This window comes from Idiotropiscis lumnitzeri, chromosome 12 (assembly GCF_059441095.1).
Source record: "Idiotropiscis lumnitzeri isolate Australia: NSW breed Sydney's pygmy pipehorse chromosome 12, RoL_Ilum_1.0, whole genome shotgun sequence".
NCBI classification, from domain to species: domain Eukaryota; kingdom Metazoa; phylum Chordata; class Actinopteri; order Syngnathiformes; family Syngnathidae; genus Idiotropiscis; species Idiotropiscis lumnitzeri.
In genome coordinates this window covers 19326520-19351107 of record NC_142402.1, presented here as the reverse complement: position 1 = coordinate 19351107, position 24588 = coordinate 19326520, and the positions used below count along the sequence as shown (strand labels likewise).

At 42.5% G+C, this 24588-nt stretch overlaps 2 protein-coding genes across 3 annotated transcripts; one reads left to right on the top strand and one right to left on the bottom strand.

Moving 5' to 3' along the window:
• Positions 1–289: 289 nt before the first annotated feature.
• Positions 290–9778, bottom strand: dsg2l (desmoglein 2 like). The gene is made up of 14 exons (XM_088311886.1): positions 9562–9778; positions 8544–8657; positions 7173–7328; positions 6945–7086; positions 6701–6864; positions 6053–6187; positions 5791–5976; positions 5428–5705; positions 5192–5334; positions 4655–4876; positions 4301–4531; positions 3533–3654; positions 3158–3460; positions 290–2970 (listed from the first exon to the last, which is right to left on the bottom strand). Exons 1-14 carry the CDS (start codon positions 9610–9612, stop codon positions 1891–1893), a joined length of 3327 nt encoding a protein of 1108 aa, XP_088168012.1. The 5' UTR covers positions 9613–9778; the 3' UTR covers positions 290–1890.
• Positions 9779–14117: 4339 nt separating this feature from the next.
• On the top strand, positions 14118–22775 carry dsc2l (desmocollin 2 like). 2 transcript variants are annotated; one of them, XR_015846197.1, is made up of 17 exons: positions 14118–14429; positions 14515–14605; positions 14726–14922; positions 15694–15792; positions 16961–17116; positions 17283–17427; positions 17520–17674; positions 17758–17892; positions 18429–18614; positions 18693–18940; positions 19024–19166; positions 19481–19705; positions 19791–20012; positions 21414–21529; positions 21608–21853; positions 22287–22339; positions 22516–22665. XR_015846197.1 is itself a non-coding variant. In XM_088311587.1 (16 exons), the coding sequence occupies exons 1-16, from the start codon at positions 14391–14393 to the stop codon at positions 22714–22716; spliced, it is 2604 nt and encodes an 867-aa protein (XP_088167713.1). In that variant the 5' UTR covers positions 14121–14390; the 3' UTR covers positions 22717–22775. The 2 variants fall into 2 exon arrangements, 1 of the variants encoding a protein (XP_088167713.1); XM_088311587.1 differs by lacking the exon at positions 22287–22339 and having other exon boundaries at positions 14121–14429; positions 22516–22775.
• Positions 22776–24588: the final 1813 nt, after the last annotated feature.

Here is a 24588-nt window from a genome sequence, read left to right as displayed (position 1 = left end):
GACAGCGGCGCATTCCGACTTTTTGGTTTCCGTTATCGTATAATCTATGATTATTTCTATGATTTTTTTCGAAAACAATTCTAGAACTCGTTGCAAAGTTCTGCACTACCTAAGCCAGGAAGAAAGCCTGATTTCAACTTTTCTTTTGTTTACAGCAAGGCTGCGTGACCATGTTCTACCTCAGACAAGGAAGCAGTTATTCAGTACACAGTTCCACATTTCAGCATTAGTCACTCGTAAGAAAGCTTTGCTGCATGTAGTCACAAATGAAGAGGCTAAGAAGGAAACCTTTGGACAATTATATTTTATTATGGCAGATATCTTAAATGCAATACAGGCTATTTACATTCAGAATGTTAGAACTTGCGTATCAAAAGCAAAATGGAGATATACTTAGCAATTAATAGAACGCCCCCCCCACACACACACACCACACAAACAACTTTGAACAGCACTTTTGTAAAACTAGTAAGGAGTGCAATCGAAAATGAAATGTATTGCATTCACAACTCAGGTTTAATCGCAGGATTAAAAAAAAAAAAGTTTGTTATTTTGTTTGCAAAAGTGCTTTCAATGTGTTATTTCAGTCAATCTGTTTTACAACAAGAACCTATATAGTTGATTTGTTGCACTGTAACTAATGCTCAATACTCACAAGGTCAACTCCAGGCACACCTAAAGTTAAACTATTACCAATTAGTCCGTTTTCAGAGCGACACCAAATGTGAGTGGATGAAGGCACTAAAAAATAGAAACGTTCTAAAGAGGTGATTGCCTCAAGCTGACAACGCAAATGTAGCGCAACGGAGATTCTGCTTCAAAGACCCCAAAAAAAAAAAAAAGTTTCTTCTTACTGCTCTGTCCTAAATGGCTTTAGAATCTCTTTTGGCAAAAATCATTGCTATCACCATTGTGTTTTCTGTTAGGATCAAGTATTGATGCGCCAACTCCGTAAATTCACCCTGTGCCATCCATGTTGAGTATTTGTAGAGGCAATTTTTGGAATATTATCAAACAAAGGCTGGCACAACCACATTTGCGATATTCACCATTAAAGATATCGCCACACGACGCAAGCTTGTAATACTGTGCGTGGAAAAAGGTGTTGGTTTGAGTGAGGCATTAGCAAGCTAGTTAGCCCGCTAGTTTTTGCTGTTATGTGAGAAAAACTCATCTTTGTTTTAGTTGGAGGTGCAAAAAATGTTTTAGATTTTAGCTAGCTGGTTAGCTAGCTAGTTTTTGCTATAAAATGAGAAAAACTCATTTGTTGGTTTTAGTTGGAGGTGCAAAAAACACGTTTTAGATTTTAGCTAGCAAGTTAGCTAGCTAGTTTTGTTGTAAAATGAGAGAAAGCCTATTCATTGTTTTAAATGGAGGTGCCCAAATCTGTTTCGATAGATTTTAGCAAATTAGCTAGCTTGCTAACTAGCTAAATTTGCTGCAAAACAGTGCCAGAAAAAAATGTTTCTAGAGATTTTCCCCTTATTTAGTTCTTACAGTAGATGGTTTCTTCCAATGCACCACAATGTATTCAACATATATAGGTTATTGTTATATCTTTTTTAAAAATCATTGTATCATTGTGACATTATCTTGATCATACTGTGTCATACAATTCCTACACCCACATTAGCGTTCTTGACGTTTCTCTCAAGTAAACAAAAGATAAAATATTCCACCAAATCTTCCTAAACTTCAATAGTGATGGTCTGTAAGAATCGTGGTTCAAGATCCATTACCAACAATATGAACATTAGGACTGCAAACAAGATATGGCCCCGAGTGCATGTTTTCTACTCAAGAATGGGGGACGTGGTTTGACAACAGAGTGTACAATAATGAATACAGTGAATACAGTGTTTCCAGTGGAAATGCAAACATTACCAAACATTAAGCTCTTGATGAAGATTCGACGTTCCTCTCTGTGAGCGATACCTTCTTGCTCTGCTGCACCACCACTCTCTGGCCGACTTGCGACTTGGGCGTGGCTTTCAGGACAAAGTCCTCCTTTGACCCTGTGGAATCTTGAGAAGCCAGTGAGAAACTCTTAGCATGCACACTTTGACCCCGGACGTTTTTGACCCCTCGCTCACTCGATCCCCGACCTGTCTGGACTAAGGCTACCTGTGCACCCCTGCCTGAAGACCCCTTCTCCACCAGCAGAACTTGTCTAGATAAGGTTGCTTGCTCGTTAGATCCCTGACCGGTCTGGACAAGGGCCACCGGTGCACCGTGCCCCACTCCTGTAGATCCGTTCTCTACCACCAGTACTTGTCTTGGTAAGGTTCCTTGAGACACCTGTCCAACTTGGCCGTCAACAAGAACCATGCCCTGAGATCCCTGGAGGCCGCCAACTTGAACCAAGCCTTGTGTCAGCCCAACCTGACCCACTCCCCGTTGACCGACTTGAACCAGCCCTTGCGTCAGGCCCACCTGCCCCACTCCCTGTTGGGCACCTCCAGCAACAAGAACCATTTGGGACTGTGGCTCAACGACATACATGGGCGCGGCGGCGTAGTACAAGGCAGGCTGTTGCACCAGCAACGTTTGACTGGGAATCACGACGTTGTCTTGGACGTGCACCTTGGAGAGTGTGGACGATCCCTCTTGGACAATCGTGGACGTTCCAGATGTTACCTTGGAGGTGTGGAGAGTGTCGACATGGACGCGATCTCTGTCTCTAAGGGTTTCAGTGTGAGTCTGGACTTGCTTCTGAGTGGGAGGCCTGACAGGAGAAACGGGTCTGACTGGTGGATGGACACATATGCCCGCATCCACTTGAGCTGACCCCTTGCAAATCTCAGCCAAGGTTTTGAATTTCGGGTCCAGGTCATCGAGGAATGAGAGATCATTGTCGTCTTCGTGGAGACTGCAGCAGTCCAAAGACCCGGACAGAGACTCCCCGCCCTCATAGTTATAGACTAGTATGGCATCCTTCTCCTGAGACTGCTGGGCAGCATGGTTGGACTTCTGCAAGGAAATAGAACAAACATTTCTTGAGTTTAGTTCAAATTGATCATGTTGTCAGAAAGGGGTGGTCAAGCTAAAGTTTGTGGGCCGTAAACAGCCCAGGCGTGGCTTCTGGAGAATTTTATTTTTTTGTGGGTATAGTCATGATAGACAGTTGATACATTTCCTGAGGTTGTCTGGTACTCACACAGGAATAGTATTCCTCCAGGAAGTGATCAGACACCGCCAAGTCGTCAAAGGCCCCGCCTCTGTACTGGGAGAAGTGACCTTGTCCCGTCACCATCCCGTTCATCCTTCCTTGGCCAGAAAATTGGTTGTACTCGTTGTATCGGTGCACATTGTCGGTTGTTAAGAAGGAGTTTTCATTGCCGGAGATGATTGCTCTGCCCCCTTCGGCCAGTCCTCCGAGGTAGGCCTTTCCTCCAAGCGTGTTGATGTCCTTGGAAATAATCACATGTCCAGCATCTGGTGTGACGAGAAGAGGGACTTCCTACGAGATAAAAGCCACAAAACTCATCAGAGATTACGTTTTTTTTGTTATTGACAAATCAAGTATGGGTACCCTGTCTTCGCCTTGGCACTCAGTGTGGTAGGAGATAAGCTGCTGTTTGGTCTCAAACGGGATGGCTTTGAAATCTCCGCCGGATCCTCCACACAGGCAGAACAGAAGCAGAAGAGGCACCACTAAGACAACAAAAGAACCGGTCAGGTGATATTTTCCGACAAATTGGAAGTACATTGCGGGAATTTTTTTTTTTCAAACAATATAAAACATTAATATATTGCATTAGTGCAGGGGTGGGCAAACTTTTTGATTGGCGGGCCACAATGGGTTCTAAAAATTGACAGAGGGGCCGGATCAGGAGCAGATGGATGGAGTGTTTTGGTCACCTCACCTCATCGGAGAAAAAAAAAATACATTCAATTTTAAATGAAAGCGATCAAAAGTATTCAAATAAAATATACATCTTTGAAAAAACCCATAAAACATTTTACAATTTAATCATTTAAATTTTTTCCAGTTCGGCGAGCCGGATTAAAACGTCTAACGGGTCGCATGTGGCCCCCGGGCCGTAGTTTGCCCACGCCTGCATTAGTAGATGATTTTATTTTATACTTGCTGCAAAACATGAGACCAGGCATTTATTACCCTTTATTAATATTCCGCTGGATAACTTTGAATTATGTGGCAAGTAATACAACGTTATTTATTGCCCGTACAGGTTATAAAGGTTTATGACAGTTTAAGCAATATTTCATTTGATTATTTGATGGAAGTAGGACCAGAGTCCACATCCAAGGAAACCAAAAAAAGGTTAAACACACTCACAGAGCAGCAGCAGTAGTCCCAAGAGCAAAAGCAGAATTCCCGCAACACCAAAGTCAGAACGCCTTTCGATGCGAGCCGCACACGTTCTGGTGTTGGGCTCGCACGTGCACACGACCACGTCCAGCATCTGAATGTCGGCGCACGACTTTCCTTGCTGGTCCTTGATCTCAACGGCCACTTTGTACATGCCCGGCCACAAGTGCTTTTGATCTCGCAGGATTGCCGTCGTCCCTGAAGGCACACATTTTGAATTCATTTGTATTACGATCACAATTTTTTTCTTAGAAGTAATTGAGCGAGAATGAAAGTGTCAATAGTAAGAAGGTGCGAAGAAAAATGTGTAGCGGGTCTCACCGTTGAGATGCTCCACCGACCACTGCCCGTGACTTTTGGTTGAAATCACCGCAAACTCAAACGGGGCCGAGTTGGGGAATTTGTCTTCATCGACGGCCGTGACGTAGATGACATTTTCGCCGTGGCACATGGTGTGACTTTTGGAGGTCACTCTGGGACAGTGATCGTTGAAGTCCTCCACCTGAATGGCGATGGTCCCCGTGGCGGTCTTTGAGGACACTTCTAAAACGCAACGAAGCATACGCTCAACATAAATCACTGGACATCTAACCGTCCAATTTCTCTCGCTGTGGGCTGGAGAAGGACTTGGGACAAAAAAAATAAATGAAAATTCACACTCATGTGACACCGTGGGATAATTTAGAACAGTGGTGTCCAACATATGGCACGCAGGCCCGGAAGGGGGTTTAATGCGGCCCGCAAGAAGATTTGTTAAAGCATAAAAGTAAGTAAGACACAATCAAGGCAACTCCAAGTTGGAAGACCTGAACGGCGAGGAAAACATCAAGAAAAAAAAACATTCCTCGCAAAACTCACCCTCGCTGATGCAAATGATTTGGGCGTAGTACGTTCCGTTGATCAAAAACTTGGACTCTCGATCCGGCAGTTTATTCAGCCTAATTTCGGCGGTTCTCTCGCCGACGATCAACCAGTTGTCGTCGTCGCGCAATTTAACGTACCTGGAAGAACGGGGACAAGTTTTGTCTTGAGTGCGAGTTAAACGCTACAACTTCACGTGATGCACGTGAGGATGAGAAAAAAATGAGTCCGACCTCACGTTGGTGGCAGTCTGTTGCGTGTCGCTGTCGATGGCGGTGTAGGTGGTGATGACTGTGTTGATGGAGATGGACGAGTGATCCTCGGACAGAGTCACCACCTTGACGGACGGCTGGAACCGGGGACCTTCCTTCTGATTGATCACGTTGATCTTCACCGAGTACGACTTGGAGGTGACGGAAGTGGAGGTCGAGGAGCTTCCGAAATCATATTCGGCCTTGTTGGAAACAACCACGGCCAAGTTGAGGGACTTTATTTCCTCGTAGTCCAGCTCCTGTACAAGTAGAGGGTCGGCTTTGAGAGTTTTCATTTCTTCATTTTCTGAGCCGCTCATCCTGCTCAGGTCATGGCTGACTTACCTTTCGAATCATTATGATCCCCTGGTTGGTTTTAACATCGGTCGTGATGCTAAAATAGCCTCCTTCGTTCCCCGAGACGATTTTAAAGACGGCCAGCCAGTTGTCCGTGTACTTCAGGTCCAAGTCGATGGCTTGGATCCGCAGCACTTCCACGTTGATGGTGTTCTCCTCCACACTGCCCTCATACTGCACACAACAGGAGATGAAGCGCGCCCAAGGAATGGCTTCAAAACCAGAAGTCATGTTGTCCGATGTGACATACCGATTCTTTTTCCAGAGTGGGGACGTTGTCATTTATGTCCAGGATTTTGATCTCAATTTCGCCCATTCCCACGTTTCCTCCAACTTGGCCGTTCAAATCCGAAGCTCTGATCACCGCCTTGTATGTATCTTTTGTCTGAAGGAAAATCACACATACATGAACGAAACTCGTATCACATCCAAATTTCGAACTTTCATTTTTTTATGCTGTGTGTCAATTTAATCCAGCAGAAAACACTTCTGAATAGAAATATGACGATCTCCGAATGTGTTTCTTTCTCAGCTACGGCAAAACAGTCTTCGGGGTCTATCGACCAGAACGCATTTACAGAACACTGAAAACACACCATCATCTTGCTGACGTGATGTTTATCCAGTCGGCCCAATTAAATTTTGCAAAAGTCATCAACCCTTCAGTTCAGTCAACACGGAGCGCATTTACAAGAATCACTCACTCTAAAAATGGCGCACACAAATTTGACGTGCCACTCAAGTTCTGCTCACATCAACCAGCCACTATTTGGCACACGGCGTTTTTTAGACGGAACATGGCGCTTCGATGAGTTGACGTAATTCGTTATGTTGGTCACACAAGAAACAAAGTCAGCCGAGCAAGAGCCGTTGGCGGGTTTCCAGCGAAGCGCCTCACCTCCCTGTCCAGCGTGTTTCGCAGAACCGACACATCTCCGGTTTGGGAGTGGATCACAAACATGCCGGCAGTGCTGCTCGACTCCACGATGCTGTAAAAGATCTGGGAGTTGAGGGTGCCCTCTTGATCTGCGTCAGTGACGACCACGCTCATGGCAATTGTGCCTGTGAACCAACCCAAGGATCGTTTAAAAAAAAATAAATAAAAATAAAAATTCCACTGACGAGCAGACGTCATTGGATACCTGCGGCGCATGATTCCTTGACAGATCCAACTTGGCCCGTTTTAATGACGGGTGTGTTATCATTTTCATCCACCACAGTAATTCTGATGTCGACGTCCTTTTCGGCGCGAGACCCGTCCTCATATTTCGCCACTCCTTTTAACTAAAAGGAAAAAGCAAAGAAATTTCGGGCTTTACAATTTGTCTGATTTTGGCATTAAAGTGCACGGAGAAATTAAGTGTTCTTACGTCATAAAAAGGGATCTCCTCTCGGTCCAGGACTTTATAGGCTCTCAAAAAGCCCGTTCTTTGGTCCACCCCGAATACGCGAATGGGAGGCTCGTCAGCACCGGGCCCCCTGAGCGAATACAGTATCGTCGTAAAGTTCTCTTTATCGGAGCGGATCTGTAACACAAACACAATGGAAGATTTTAGAGTAAGCTCACCATTTTCAATGAGATGAACAAACGTGAGCCAGCTGCTACATATGAGGGCTCCTTTTTCTTTTTTTTTGGGGGGGGGGGTGCACGACTGACATGAAATATTAGCATCTGGTGGTAGCACATACCAAGATGTGTCCAGGCTGGTCCAACTTTTCACTTTTCTTTTTAAAATGTAGGGTTACCATGGCAATTAGACGTTTTATCATGCAAATGTGACATCACTCGACATGAGACAAAGTGGTGGTTTTCGGTTTGTTTGGATCTCTTTTCAGTAACATTGGCACCAACACTATAGCGACCAAAACAAAATGTTTTATGTCTAATGCAACGATTAATCGACAACTAATCAATGAGCAACGTAATCGATTATTTTTGCTTGACTGAGTCGTCATTTAGCTATTTTTCTTAATTTAAAATGAAAAATCCTCAGAATTTCAGCCTCTAAACCAGGGGTGTCAAACTCAAGTACACAGTGGGCCGAAAAGTAAAACGTCAACATAGCTGCGAACCAGCATTTAATTTATTAAAAACAATATAAATGCAGATTTTTTTTATTGTTTTTTTTTTTATTAGAAGTGGTTTTATTAGTGCAATACAATGTTTAGTTTTTAAAATTACTAATATGATTTTGAATGTTAGAATTATCATAAACCTCTACTCTCGTTGCACTCTTGAGTACAATGACAATAAGGGGATTTCTAATTCTAATTCTAATAAAGAATGTCAAATGGTATCGTAGTTATTTGGTATAGCCTGGCGGGCCAAATATGATTACACTGTGGGCCAAATTTGGCCCCGGGGGCCACAGTTTGACACCTATAATATGATCTAAACACTGAAAATTCTCCGATTGCTGCAGATATTCATGAAAGCAGATCGATCATCGTTGTTCTCACTTGCTTGCTTTTACTTTTGGAAAAGAATAAAAAATTTTTGCATTTGCAAAATTCGACGAAAACCCCCTGAGAATGTGTACTAAATGGTAACTGTGCTAGAGGAGTGGTGACCATGGTACCTAAAAGTGGCCCATGATGAAAATGGAAGTGTGCCAGAAGAGCGTTTAGCAGCCCTACTTGAACAACGCAGCATGTGACCAGCCTGCTTCAACGTCATGATATCACTATCGCACCGTTTTTGCCACTGTTGTTCAAGACACATATGAGGAAAAAGCACACACTCTGCCAATGTTTATGCCCGAGTAGTCGTGATTCTCCTTCAGCTGCCGGGGATGACGAATCCAATCTCTTTTCTGCCTGTGCAGCCCATTTCCTTCTGCCCGCACTACAACAACCTGCAGGTATGCACAAGGAAGGGAAAAGGGAGAGGGTGGGAATAAACATACACGTCATGAGAAGTGTGTCACAAATAAAATGTGGACAAAAAGATTGCCTTTTAATCCAAAAACATACTTGAGTTTCAAGTTAAACATATTCAAATGCATTTTATGTTTTTGTAGTCTGTGAATATCAATGTGAATATTTACAAAATTAGTCAATTTGAATACTTAAATTAATATTTCTAACATGATACACATTCCATTACTCTCACACTTGAATAATAAACCAATAAATAAATACAAAAAAATTCAACAAAATCCATGGATATTTTTTAGGAGATAATAAAATTCATATACATAAGTGTATTAACATACCATTATGATAGTATTGATGTGAAAAAAAAATGTGTCAATGTGTCATTATTCTCAACTTTAAACAATAATTATATAATAATTAACACTATGTGTCATGGTCATTAAAGCTACATTACACTACACTATACTTAAAACGACTGACATTTCACTTTAATACGTTAATAAATCTTTTGATCAACCTGAATCAAAATATACAAACTGCGGTCAATGCGACGGAGTGGATGTCTCATGTTGTTCATTTTCTCTCTGAATTATTATTATTGTGTCATTTACGATGATAATCGTCATTCTTCCTCCACTTTCCCACTTTGGATTGCGCAGAAAACAATCCGCCACTATCCACCAAAAAAAAATCACAACCTGTCTTAAAAACGCTTCGCTAACGGCGTTCTTTTTTTTCTCTTCTTTCTTGTTTTGTAGCCGAATTCCACCGGGACTTGCTCCAGTGACGTGCGCTGGCTTGTCCGAACACGAAAAGCCCCAAAACGAAGAAGCCCCACCTGAGCAAGGTCCGTTACTCGCCATCGAAGCGCTTCACACTCACCGTGAAGCAGCAAAGTAGAGCAAAAACCACGCGGCTCCACCACGCAGCCATCGTCTTGACGAGGGGGGTGATTAAAAAAAAAGTCCACTTGATAATCCTGAACGTTATTTTTCCGTCTATTGTTGCTGGCAAACTTTGACCCTTCGCGGGGCGAGGAGGAAGAACATGTAATGCAACGGGCGGGTGGACGGGCTGGTCCCTCCCTCCCGCGGCTCGCTGCTGCTGATAACGGGCGGAGAAAGGAGGTGCATTGGTGGTCATCCACTTTTTGTGCACAGCTGCCAGATTTGCATGCCGGGAGGACCACAACAGCAGCAGCGGCAGCTAAAGAAAGACTGACTGATGCAATTTACAAGGGAAACTACTCAAACTAGAGTTTACTGGAAGGTCAAAATTAAGTGCACGAGAGAATCAATCACAAATGGACTTCGCGATTCCGAAACTGTAAATTTACACATTAACTGTTCATTCTTTCCACTTTTTTTTTTAAAATACACACATCACTATTAATCAAAATGTTGCGTTTGATTATTGTTTATTATGAACTGCCTGTATCCAAAATGTACGTCAGCCTTGAGCAGTTGGACAGTTTTCTTGTGAAACAAAAGTTGAGGGATTTATTTAGAAGTCCTAAAAGTAAACATACATCAAAATAGTTAACCAATTTAGATTCATAGATATTTTAAGAAATACGCTATGGGATCTTTTTTTTTTTTTTAATACAAGTAATTAATTTTAGGGTGTAAATTGGGCAAAGGAAATATTGCTCACGTTATTTAAAGGGGAAGTCAAGTCAAAAATATTGTTTTGGATATTATGTTCAACGCGTCCCAAATTAACAAAATATGTTATTCCGATTAATATTGCGTTGGTGGAACATGAGCTAAGTAATAAAAAAAAATCAATTTTTATCTACATCAAGGGGCGTCACTTTTGCCACTTGCTGTCAACTGATAATGACATCAAGCTAACGGCTCAGGTGACAACCAATCACGGCTCACCTATAATTCAAAAACCGAGTCGTGACTGGTTGTCACCTGAGCCTTCAAAATCATGCGATGTCAAGTTGCAAAATGTGTTTTGAAAAATTTATACAAATGAAAAAAATGACATTATAAAATTCCTTTTACGGATAAAAATGACAAAATTAGTAAATTATCCCTTTATAATGTTATTTTCCTGAAAATTTGAGTTAGCTCATTATAGTTGTCAGTGGCTCAATTGTCCATCAGTGTGAAATTTTTTGTTGTCTCACCGAAGTGGACGGACACGCTTGTTGACACATCCGCAAAGTGAAGTGACTCATTTTTAATGTTACCAATGAGCCTTCCAATATGATGAATACAAATCTTTCACACAATGGGAGGATTTTTATCAAGTACTTGTCACAGCCTTCTTATCACCAAAACCATCTGCTCCCCTTTTGCATCACTCCAACCGTAAATTGAGCCATTGTACGTTTGTGCGTGTATCCCAGAAGCACAAACAGAAAACATTTCCGTGTAAAAAGTCGAATTATGCCAGCTCACTTCCTCTCCGCCACTCCCCCTCCTGCACTTTGCAACACTGTCAGCCAATGTGCGCCTCTTTCTTTATCTATTCCTGAACACCCCCCCAAACGCCCCCGCCCCCCTCACTGCATTAAACAAACACGAACGCTAAAAGTCACCGGGAATGCTCGCGTGGTGCCAAAGGTGTGTTCCCAGGGAATGTCACAGGCACGGGGCAACTTTTACATTCAAGTGAGAACACATCAGACTCAAGGCAGGCCAATAAATTTAAAAAGTACAATTTATATGTTTTCATCCGGGTGAGGTTTTGATCAAAATTGTCCACTAGTCTACTAGTGGAAAATGGATGGATTCTCCACTAGGCACTGATCACCAGGCAATTGCAGGACAAAAGTTGACAAAGAAAAATATTCACTTTTCGCAAGCACATATCTCAATGAAAATGCTGAACTGTATATGCGCCTCTACCAAGCGTGAGGAAAGAGGTTACGACAGGTTCGAAGTGACGCCCAGATCACTTTTCGATAAGATTTTTTTTTATTGACAGCCACAACGAAAAGTTAAGCAAACACTTTAGCCACCACGCCCAACAGGAATCCATTTAACTCTTTGGCTCCCCCCGCAGTTGGGAAAATAAAACACACTTCAGCGACAGTCGCTTGTTTTCAAATGATTTATCATCTAAAACCGATTGACGAAGCCAACCAAGACAACGCTAGCTAGCTAAACAAGCCAAGCTAAAATGCAAAATGCCAACATAACGGTGTTATAACTTGTCGGATCTATCAATGGGCCACCATGTGATCTATATCGGAATCGGTATTGGCTGACCCCGATCAGAAAACCTGACACTTTGATCCCTTACAATAGCACCTATGTTAGCATTAACACAACATGAGACGTGTTCGAACGCATAAGAAGATTGAAAGAGATGCTATTCGCGCTACAACAAGCTAGTGTGTCATCAACATTATTTTGAAGAGTCCACTTTAGAAACATTAGTTTTAGGACAAACATTGTCTATTGTGCGACTAATTTTGGTGTGTGGCAGTTTGTACAACCATGGCACACGATTATGACCAATAATAGCATCTATGCTTTTGCTAGCATTAGCACAAGATAAAAGGTTCACTTCAAAGGTGATCAATATGTAATAATATCGAGATGTGAATGAAACTTTAATTCTATTCTATAAATTTCAAAGCAGCGTAGCATCAATATGATTTTAATTCCTTTTACTTGTGGCCATCTTATTACAGAACAATTTTATTCTTAGCATGAAAGTCTGCTGAACAACAGACCAACACCAGGGTGTGTGTTTGTCAAGCAACGCGTCTCGCCGGAAACACTACCGAACACGCACGTGGCGTGCCCGCTGGAGTTGCCACTTTGCCACGCACACGCCCAGAGAGAGTGGTTACATAAGGTGCACTCGGTATGGCTCGTAGGTTGACAGTCCGCTCCGGCACACGCGTGTAATCTTGTGACATTGGTGTGACCTTTGCAATGAGATTAAATGTGCAATGGCACCGAGCGTGCGTTGTGTTTGGATACGTGCGGATTGTTTGGGCCTCTTAAGCTGAATTTGTGGTGATTTGCTGCTTCGGTTAATTAGTTGCGATTTCTAAGCAGGTTGTTTATCCATTGGAACTTTCCTAATTGTAAAAATAAGTTAACCTATGTTTGTATTAAGATCTAAAAACATTAAAACACTGCCATATAGTAAGGGGATAAAGAGGTACCACTTTGATTATTCACAATTGTAGTCGGCTGTGACTAATGTCACAACAGCGCAGGCCTCCGCTCGCAGATCCTCCAGCCTGTGCAGGATCGGGTCTAAGTCGCCTCCAACGCGGATTATATTTCAGTCACATAAACAGATTCTTGAATGAAAAAGGCGGAATTACAGGTCAATTGCTACATTAGTTAAAAAAATTAAATGTAAAAACAAAAAAATATTTTATTACATTTTTAATATTGCACCCCACTAAGACATCCTGCTTTTTTCCCCCTAATGCATTCCCTGTATATATTTTTTTCTATTATATGAAATATTTGCACTCGGGAGATCAACACACAAGACTCTTTTCTTCAACTTTGTTCCAATCTTCCACTCAAGAGAGGTTTTGAGAAGTTTAATGAAACACTGAAGTTCACAGTGAAAATGACTCATTTTTTTTTGTTTATCACTGAAAGTGAAGAGTTCAGAACTGGTGGAGTGTTGTTGGGGGAGGATTGTGGAGGGGTTCGAGACTGTAAGTGTTTGGGCACACGTCACAGCTTCAACGTGTCTCATAAGTCACTTTTCTTCTGGAAGTGACAAGACTATTTGCTGAGTCTGTTTTGCGTTGACTGTTATGACTCCCAGCCCTGGGCGGTTTCCTTGCGTCCACGCCCATGACTCACTGCAATTTTCCTGACACTTTTCTCACCTTTCCTGTATGCGCATAGTCTGGTTTCATTTCTACTTTATTTGTATCTCTCTTTGCACAGTTCACACTTGAGGACACTGACCGAGAGTGCTGTCAACCACCACTCCCACCCCAACACCCGTCCGTCTTCTTTGCAAACACTTTTTTTAGAGATAACAAGTGGGAAGACAGACCCCCCCCCCCTCTTTGCCAGGCTTCATTTAGTGCACATTCCTGCAGCACTAAGCGAGGACCCTTAGCTGTGTGAGGGAAAGAGGAGGGGCACGAAGGTCATTCATCTGTGCAGACTTTGGAGAGCTTCCACAGACCGGATACACTAGAAAAACAAGTAGACGAGACAATTGTGTCAAGGCTAGGTACACACATACATACAAAATGTGCATACTCTCCCTGACAGGCATGCATAACTTTTACAGTAGTACAACATTTGTTTATGAGCCACTATTATAAGTTAACGAGCCTTTATGAAAACGTCCTCTAAAACTCTCAAATAGGTCTTAAAAAAACTATGTATATTTAAAAGCATTGGGGAAACTGCGCCTCCTGCTGGAGGGCATTAAAATTGTCACGTTTGGAGGAGTTAACAGTGCTTGGTGCACACAGGTTCTCCTCCCTGCTGCGGAGCCCGCTGGGGAAGCTCAGCCTTTGGGTGGGGCGTTCAAGGTGTGTCCGGATTATTGACACACAGCCAGCAGCGAAACAGAGAAGAACGAGCGCAAAAGGTGCCATGGAGGCGTAGGAGACGCAGCAGGATTTCTTTCTTCTTCGTGATCACGGCTCTCAAATCACCAACTGAACGCTTGTAACTTTTTCTTGTTTTATGCTGTGAGAGGACTGCTTTCTGCTCGGGGCAAAGTGCACATTTGTGTAAAAGAAAGGAAAAAAGATGGCGAATGCTGTCATTTTCAACGTGTGCCTAGTGCTGGTGAGTCCAACTTATGTGTATTTATGAACAAAGCAGAATATTCGAGCCGGGTGTGTTATTTGACACTAACGTTGTGTAACTTTAGAGCCTGGCCGTAGTCGAGTCGTGCGTCTTGCCGAATGTCCTCCACGTCCCGGTGCCGCAAACTATCCCAGCCGGATACGAGATAACGAGAGGTGTTTTATTTATTTATTTATTTTTTGTTTACTTCATCAAGTTTTAAGAAACCAGCTTTGTATTTTTTTTCGATTAAAAATAAATAAATCAGTCGGCGCTGTTCTTCTGTGGGTTTTCAGTCAATGTGGCGAGCTGCGCGAGCGTCACTTCGAACGACGGTGCTTTCGCAGTTTGGCCGAACGGTTCGGTGACGGCCACAACCACCGTCGAGGTGTCGCCCAAAGGCAGAACTTTCTACGTGTGGGCTCAACACAGCGACGGGATGCACATGGAGATGGACGTCAACCTCATTGCTAGCGCCCAAATGAGCAGACGGGTACAAAAAACATGACACTTTCAATCGCACATATATTTATACTATATTTGTATGTAATTGTATTGTATTGTACTGTATAATAATTGTAAAATGTAAGTTTTACTGTCAATTATGAACAATACTCGTCGCATTGACAGAAAACTTAACAGCACACAAAATGGTTTCCTTCTGGTATTAACTTGTTTGATGCTCTTACTGAGAAGAAGAAAAAACAGGTAAAATTTTTAAGCACCAGCAAGCTTTGTTTGGCTCGACTTAATGCTGTCTATACATGTTCCCAAAGCACGAATGTTAAATGACTCACAAAAATGCAAAATTACCTCATGATTATTATATTACGCTACAACCGGTGTTGGGGGTGATGTGTTGCAAGGTAACAAAGTGAAAAGTACAAAGTAACGCGTTACAGTAATCTATTACATTTAGGCAGTAACAGATTAGTCACTCATGATATGTCACAATCCCAGAATATCTTTTTTGGTTGTAGTTAATGTTAGATTGTCCACATTTCGTCATGTTGCTGCTGCCCTAACAAAATCTGAACCACGGCTGAAGTTACTTCACTCTCGTTACAATTGTAATTAGTTTTATCCTTAAAGTAAGGAGTAGAAAGTACAGATCTCTTTTTAAATGGAATGGGCAAAAGTCTAAAAAAAATACTCAATGTACACATACTTGAAAAATAAACTTCAGTCCAGCAAGAAAGTATTTTGTTCTTAATTACTTGCTATCACTCTAAATATTGATTGAATGGACTGAAAATGTGTGTAGCCCACAGAGGTGCTGAAACGGTACAAAAGACGCTGGAGCCCCCCACCCTTCAATATCCTGGAGAATGACCCCGGACCCTATCCAAGAGATATTGAAAGGGTAATGTTTTGAAACACACACAACACACCAAACATTTTACTCCTTATGACACACAAAAGTGGTGCAAAACAATGTTTTCTGTTTCTGTTTTCTACACAATTGCAAACAATGACCTCATTGTTGAATCGATACCTGAGTGGCATTTGTCGACCAAAGCTCAACAAAATGTATGGAGACAATGTCTGGGAAACAACACACGTGATTATATTATGTATTTGCGCAGTGCCATAAAACCATTCCCAGTCCTCATGGCCACTTGGGACAATTATTTTAACAGCAAGTGACTCACACATGCACATGTGTGGGTGTGCCAACAACTGTAAAATGAAAAAAAATAAAATAAATAAAACAACATGCTCGCATCAGCATTGAGATAAATAGGGAAGAGGTTTCATTGATAAGTTTGACGTGAACACCCGCACAACCATGAAAATTACATAATAGAGTAATATGTTGCAATATGCTGTTATTAAAATGGGTATTTAAAACATTATGGTTACAATTTCAAGCCATTTGTAATTCCCTGAAATACCCATCCACCAAATTCTTAACCTCTAGTTCGTTTCGAATGTTTTATCACGCTTCAAAAGTGACTGATTTGATAATGCGTCACTCAGATCTAAAATGCAATTTTTATCGTGTTTTGCCCCAATTTGTCTGAATTACCATCACCTTCCTGGATAAGACAATGCTTTTTTTCTGGGAGGGGGGGCGCGGTGCGATGCTGACGGGGGACATGCTTTTTTTCCCCCCGCCGTACTACAACAAAGTGTAATTGCACATCCACTCCAGTAGTTGGCAGTGGCGTGCTCATTGCCCATTGCGTAACAGACAATAATTGAGAAGCACTGGTATAAGAGAATGTCAATTTGAGCTTGTCCTTTTGCTTCATTTTGTCAAGACAAGTTTCCAAGACTCATAGCTTAGTATTTAATAGTCAAATTAACATTCACATAAAAGTAAGGATACCAATTGCAAAAGAAGAATTTCCCAGTTCATCCTAATGCTGAACATTTGCAAGGAAAGTGCATGAAAATGGAAATAAGATATCGATGACGGCATTGTTGGCAAAGCCAATCTGCACCTTCCGTAATGCGAAAACATTTTATTTCAAGAATGAGAATTTTCCTTGTGGAAGATATATTCTTCTTTTTTTTTTTTTTTGCAGCTTGTGTCCGACACTGAAGCCTCACATCGGGTGTATTACACTCTGACGGGGCCCGGTTTCGACAAGTACCCAGAGGGAGTGTTTAGGTTTGACAGCGACTCTGGAATGTTGACTGTGCTCAAGGCAGTCGATCGGGAGGAGTTCCCGCAGTTCGCTGTGAGTTGGCGCTTTTCCTTGTTCGGGTTTTTCAGTCCAATTGATTTGAATTCCTTTTATATACAGAGGGTGTTCTAACTCAAATGGGACATCATTTGAAATAGGAATATTTTAGTAACGATCCTTTCAGTCATCTAACGCTAAAGTGGACATTTTTCCTTTGCAGTTAATAGCCAGGGTTTTCGACAGAACAACACGGCAGGAAACGGACGACCCCTTGGGTGTCTTTGTGAACGTCGACGATCAGAATGACAATGCGCCGCAGTTCCGTGGCCAAATGCAATTTTCTGTGCCCGAGAAAAGCAAAGCAGGTGAGGAAGATGACACGCACGCCACCGTGGCTCGTTTGTTGCGTTTGCGTGCACGACAATCTTTAAGACGATCGCCCTTTTCTACAACACAGGGACAATCATGGGGCAGGTGAACGCCACCGACAGAGACCAACCAGGCACCGACCACGTGAAGATCCGCTATTCCCTATTGACCGAGATGGACCGATTTGCCATCAACCCGACGACGGGTGTCTTCACCACGGCTACCAGCACGTTGGACCGAGAGGTGAGGAGCGGCCTGAGCTCGAGTGCGATTCGTCTCCGTTCAATTGTGCCGTGTGTGACGTGTACGGAATCGTCCCTCATCAGGCGCAAGACGTCTATAACGTGATCGTGCAACTCAAAGACATGGACGGCGCAGCCAACGGTTTGTTCACCACGGGCACGGCGACCATCAGCCTGAGCGACATCAACGACAACCCGCCGACCTTCACAAAAAAATTGGTGAGGGATTTATCAACTCAAAAAGCATTTTAGGCGAGTTATCATGTGGAGAAAATCATTGGGAAGTAAAAATGGTGCCAAAAATGGAGCTGGATTAGCGTCCACTCTTTGTACAAGATATTTTGTTGTCCTTAGAAAACGTTACAAACATTTTTGCGAGTAATTTTATATAGCTTCTGATCGGATCGATGAGCGGTTAGTTTTAAAAAAAAAAAAATTTTAACTTGCTGATTCGCTCCAAAATCCAGATTGCATAAATCTTAGTGATTTGCGATGTTGGACCAGAAAGAGGACCTCTTGTTGGCTCACATTCTATTTTAATCCACCCCAAAAAATCAACTCTCAATTTCCTGCACACCTCTCTCAAAATTGGATGGTCCCAAATGTAAGACGGAAGGAGTCGGGCTAAAGTCCAGATTGCATGACGTATTTATTACGAGGTGTGTTCTATAATACACGAGTGATTAGCTGGAAATTCAGACTGTGATAAGAAATTGTTTGATCATTTATGATTAACCACGCTATTTATCCCGCAGTACGAAGCCACGGCAAAAGAGAATGAAATCAACCAACTTGTTCTCCGAATGCCCGTTGAAGACAAGGATTTGAAAAACACAATCAACTGGAAATCCAAATTCATTATCACCAAGGGAAATGAAAACGGAAACTTCCGGATGGAGACGGACCCCAAAACAAATGAGGGCCTTCTGTACATCTCAAAGGTGAGGTGATTTTCACTTTGGAGTAAGCAAATGGGGAGTTCAAGTGATCATATCGAAAGAGTCTTGTCATCTTTCCAGCCATTAAATTACGAAAAATCCGCCAAAATGCGACTGGAAGTCATGGCCCGCAACGAACCCGAACTAATCGGCACCACGGCCCGGTGGGAGATCGTCCCCGTGGACTTGACTGTCGGCGACGTAGACGAAGGCCCCGAATTCACGGCGCCGACCATTCGCTTCCCCGTCAAAGAGAACACGCCCAACGGCACGTTGATCGGAACTTACAAAGCCATCGATCCCGAAACAAAAAGCAGCGACGGAATCAAGTAAGCAGGCCCTCACTCGATGGTCGTCGCTAAAGAACGCGAGTCTGACCGGGACTTTTTTTTTTTTTGGGACCGTCTCGCAGGTATTACAAGATCACGGACCCTGCTGCTTGGATCAACGTGGACAGGAACTCAGGAGAGCTGAGAGTGGCAAACACCATCGACAGAGAGTCTCACTTTGTCAAGGATGGACTTTACAACATCACCATGAGAGCCGTCGACGCAAGTATGGCGCTTTTCAAAGAAGACATCATCATTGATCAAATGTCTCTGCTCCTTTCGGCCATTTTCTCGCTGCCCGAGGTTATTGACTCATTCACTACCAGGCGAGTAAAAAAAAAAAAAAATCTTTGACGTCTTTAGCCGTCAATGGGAGTGAATGAGTTAAGAACGCGAACTCCACCCTCTCCTTGGCAGTATCTGTCTGAGCTGCACCCGTCCTGGCTTGGTCTGACCTGATTTGCAGTGACTCACAGAAAAAGCTGTTTGAGAGTAATTTCAAATTCCAGATGAACGACAACGTTCTGTCATGTGTTTCAGCTTCCAAGACTGGTACGGGAACGGTCATAATCCAGGTGGAAGACGTGAACGACAACGTGCCGGTTATCGTCCCCCCTGGTGAGAGGGTGGTGTGTGAGAAGGAGGGAGAACTTGGCTCGGTGCTGCTGGTGGCTGAAGACGCTGACGAGGCGCCATTTAAAGGCCCCTTCACCTTTAGCCTGCCAAATAACGAAGATGGGAAATGGTCCGTGAACAGATTCAACGGTGAGCGCTTGCTTTCATTCCCATTGGATTCATTCGGTCCTACTTTTGATCATGCCCTAAAATGGATCGCGTGCTTCTCTCGTAGACACGGCAGCTACTTTGCGCCAGGTCAAAGACCTCCCCTTGAAGGTGCACAGCGTTCCCGTTGAGGTCAAGGATCTGCAGGGGAATGGCAAAATCCAGACCGTGCGCGTCAGGATCTGCAATTGCAGGAACGGCGCCTGCCAGACCAAACCTTGGTCGGCCTCGCTCGGCCCGATGGGTTGGCTGGCGTTACTCCTGCCGCTGCTCCTCCTTCTGCTCCTACGTCAGTTCCTTTCTGATTTAATTCCATTGCCCACATGAAAGTAGGATTTTCTCAAACATGCGCACTGAACACCCATTTCCAGCGAGCTTATAAAGAGAACAGTAAAAAAATGGCTGTGTGAGACTGGGAAAGATCTTTTAAAATTCAGTCAAAAAATTGCAGTGTAATTGATCAAATGATTAATCATTAGCCTTTTGGAAATTTGCAGATTACGGTTTGCACATAAATGCACACACATGGCCTTCCCCGTTCTTTAAATCGGTCTACAAAACATTTACTTTATCAAGCGCCCTATAATATGTGTTGTATTAATTTACCTCATTCTACGGACTTTAAGGCGCACCTGTATATAAGCCACAGCAAATGTTAAAAAAAAAACAAAAAAAAAAAACATGCCATGCAAACCGCACCAGGCTATAAGCCGCCGTTTTCTATGTTGAAAAAAATGAGTTATTTACTGCATGTACAGAATGATTTTGTACTGTGAATGCACATAAAGGTCCATAAACCGATTTTTAAAACAGTGCCCTTAAACACGGCACCATTTGTGATAATTAGAACAGAACAGACCCAAGAAAAAAAAAATTATTGAGATTTATTTAGCGTATTTTCTGAACTATAGGCATATGGTGAAAGAAAAATCCACAGAAAAGAAGAAAGAAAAAAATTTTTGTCTTAAGCGCACGGTTCACAATCTAGGAAAAAGTCAACGGCTTCTAGTTTTTCTGCTAAAATTTATTGATTGTTTTTATTTGTTCACCTCAACACGTCTTAACATGAGTTTGTATCTTTTATTTATTTATTTACCTCATCAATTAATGACCTGGCCTCATCCGTCTGATGTTGGAAATTAATTGCGGCCCCCCCGAGCGCATAACAAAGGTCTGCCCTCTAGATTATGAAACATCGTCATCATAATGAGCAAGATTTGACGGTAATTGAATTCCCATCGTAATACCGCGCACACAAGCGAAAGCGCAAAGCAATTATTTTGCCTCAAGGGCACCAAGAAGGCAAAGGTTTGCACGCATGGTGGTGTGGCGTATTTGTAGGTCAGAGGCATTGTCTGCGCTAATAAGGATTTTCCTTAGAATAAACTAATTTAATTCCAGAAATTTTCACGAGACGAAATCCCCCAATTCCAGAGTTTTTGTGGATATTGACTGATTTTGAGAGGCCAACAGATTATTGTGTTCTAATGTGATAAAAACACGCAGCTATGACGCAAAAAAAAAGTCAAAGACGTATAAATACGTCTTTGGGAGGTGGGGACTACTCTTTTGAAAACGTATATCTATGTCATACGGATTGAATGAGTTAAGGAATGTACTTTTTTTCGGATGACGCCGTTCTCTCTGTAAATCCTGAAAAGTTCTAACATGAGCCGTGTTGCTCTTGCAGTCTTGCTGCTTGCCTGTTTCTGCACGACAAAGCCAGACTTGCAGATCTTGGAGGATACAACCGACAGCGGCGGAATCCTCATCAAGTCAAACACGGAAGCCCCCGGGGAAGAAGTGGTAAGCACAAAGACGCGTTGCGCCTTTTGCAAATATTTCAAAGAACCGCTTTCCTAAACGCATGCGTTCGGTCCACAGGATGCTAGTCTCATCAAGGTGCCCATCCCCGGTTCTGAAATCAAGAGCTCTGTGGCCAATCAGGATTGGCAAGTGAAGGGCTCCACCATCGGACGCCAAGACACCAACCTCTACAAGACCGGCTTTGGTAACACCGAGACGGAGTTCTTCAGCGGCCATTACGACAGCCAGTATGGAACCCAACAGATGAACTACGACTCAAACTTTCACAGCACTTGGCAAACAAACGGACGTTATTTGCATCAGGTAATGTTTCACTACTTTACGCCACTTCTGTTTTGTTTTGTGGGTTAGAGCAAGAAAACATGCCGGGCGGGGGGCCAAAAAAAAAAAAGAAAAATCGATGTTACTTGTAAGAGGAGAGTCGCAATTTATGATTGGATTGGCTCTTTAAAAAAGTGACAACAAACAAGTAAACAAGAAGAATATTAAATCATCAGAAAATTATTGAGCTGAATGAAAGATGAACACGCCTCTTATTATTTCTTTGCGTTTGCTTGTCGTTAAAAGCAACAAAAGTTTGTGCTCCCTACACGATGCATTTATTTGACTTTTACAAAGATCTGACGGCACAGCAACAAACAAAAGTCACAAAAAGTATCCATATCAAATTAGAGTGGATACACGGGTTAATTTGATTTCGAGCATTTCATTCTATCTATTTTTTTATTTTTTGAAGTGAGGATAAGCGGTTCGGAAACTGGATGGATGGGTGGACTTGAATCATGCACTGTAAGTCCAATTTAAAGAAGGGGTGTCAAATCTTGTTTTCTTTTTTCAGGAGCCAGTCCTAAGAGGGTCATACAAAAATGTTAAAAAAAAAATATATATATATATAGGCTGTGTCAATTCAACATCTTTATGAATATACTTTGTTTGTTAATGTTCTTGAACAATTTGCTTTTCAGAAGCTTTCCTATTTCGGAGGTGAGGAGGACGGGCGGTACGCGGATGACATCATCCACCAGTACGGCTTTGAGGGGGTGGGCTCGGCGGCCGGCTCTGTCGGCTGCTGCAGCGACGACGGCGCCAACAACGACAACCTGGACTTTCTAAACACGCTGGGACCCAAGTTCAAAAATCTTGCTGGCGTGTGCAAAAAGACATGAGCAACAACGCCGGAGATTACCAGTGTTTTGCCTTTTCGGTGCACAGGATGCAGCGCCCCCCCCCCAAAAAAAACCCCACCCAAAACAAACATGACAACCGAACACGAAGAATGAAAGAGAAGAGAGAAGCTGAGTCATGTGTTTGTCACTTTTGCTGGATTTTTATTTTTTTTAACCTCTGCTGCCTTGTCTTGAGTCCCAAGCACTGATAACCTCGCTGACACTGTCACTTGTACATAACCGTTGTGTTGCGCTTTTTTTTTTTTGGCATTCTTGGTTTTGCAGGTTGCTAGTAGCTGATGCGTTGATGTGTAGTGACTGGTTTGGGGTATTTTCTTTTCTTTTCTTTTTTTTTTAATGGGTGATGATTTCGTAACAACTTTAGGTTTTTTGGGTTTTACTAATTCCACGTATTGTGCAAAAGTGGGGTTGGTTATTTGTTGAAATGGTTCCCCAGTTTGTTTGTTTTTATAGAGTTTTGATATTTTTCTATGAGAAAATAATATGAACTAAGATAAAGTTGCCGAAGAGACATTGAACTGCTGAGATTAAAGTTGGGTCGGGCATGATGAGAACACTTGTCGGAAGGAGTTCAATATGAAGTCAACTATGAGAACTGGAGCCACACGGAACCAGGAGTCCAGAACTTTCAGCTATTTTCTCATAGCCGGAACAAATCGATTGAACAAGGAAACACATTGAAATGCCCGTCCCTACTTTAAATAATTTTGGTGACAACTCCGGTTCCAAACTGTTTCGAGATCCGTGCACACGCATTCCAGCAGCGTCAAACGTGAAGCGGGTGCGGCCGCAGCAGCCGTCAGCGGTTATTGCAACATTCCGCCAAACATGTGAAAGTCTGCACAAGGGCGTCAACTCGGCGAACGACGTATGACTGACACGAGACTGACAACGGCGAAACAGAAGTCGAGGCGACGGGCGATCGGCCGTTTTTGCATTCGGTTGCTACCGTCGATGAACATTCTAATCACCTCTCGAAGAATTCGATTTGGCGTAACTTATTGAACATTTGACTTCAAAATGTCTTTTCACTGTAACACCTTTAATTGTGTGCGGCTGTAAAATAATAAAAGGCTCTCTTGTATGAGTGTGATTGTTTTTGTTCTCTGGGAGGAGGAATATGCTCATTGTGCTGTGAATGATTTAGTGGGTGTGGCAGCCTGAGCTTGCATAATTTCAAAACATGCTGTGGGAGACAAAAGCGCCCAACCTTGTTGAGTCGTTGCTGGATCAAGTTACAGTGCATAGCGTACAACCCTTTACAACTATGGAAAGCTGTTTGAGCATTTACTAGATTGCATCTAAATTTAATTCAGAGGTCTAATGCGCAAGTACGAACAACTCTAACCATGAATTACAGTTTGGAAAAAATCAATCACAAATCAACGACATTTTTTCACATTAGTTAGATGGTAGTCTGACAACTACAAATCTGAACTAGTTGACGTTTGCGTATTACATAAAATGTCTATTAATGTTTTAAAGAATGATCATTGGTTTATTTCTGTCACAATGTCAATATAAAACACAAACAACTCATTTGTTGTCATTTAACATCGCTATGTCCGTACGATAAGTAAGTATAGAATAATGGACAAATTCAACACAACACCCAAATTGAAATTGAGTGAGCAAATTAATAAACGACATTTAATCATGGCGTCGTCACTTTGCTAACAATACGCTAATAACGCATTCTAAGCATTAAATAAAAGCTTTATTAACATACATATAATTCGAGAAATTGCATCTTAATGGGCATTGGAGAGGAGTGACAGTTGGCAGTTACTTAGAAGAAAAGAATATTCTGACAGCCATGCATGCCATGTACTTCCTGATACTAGAATGGCC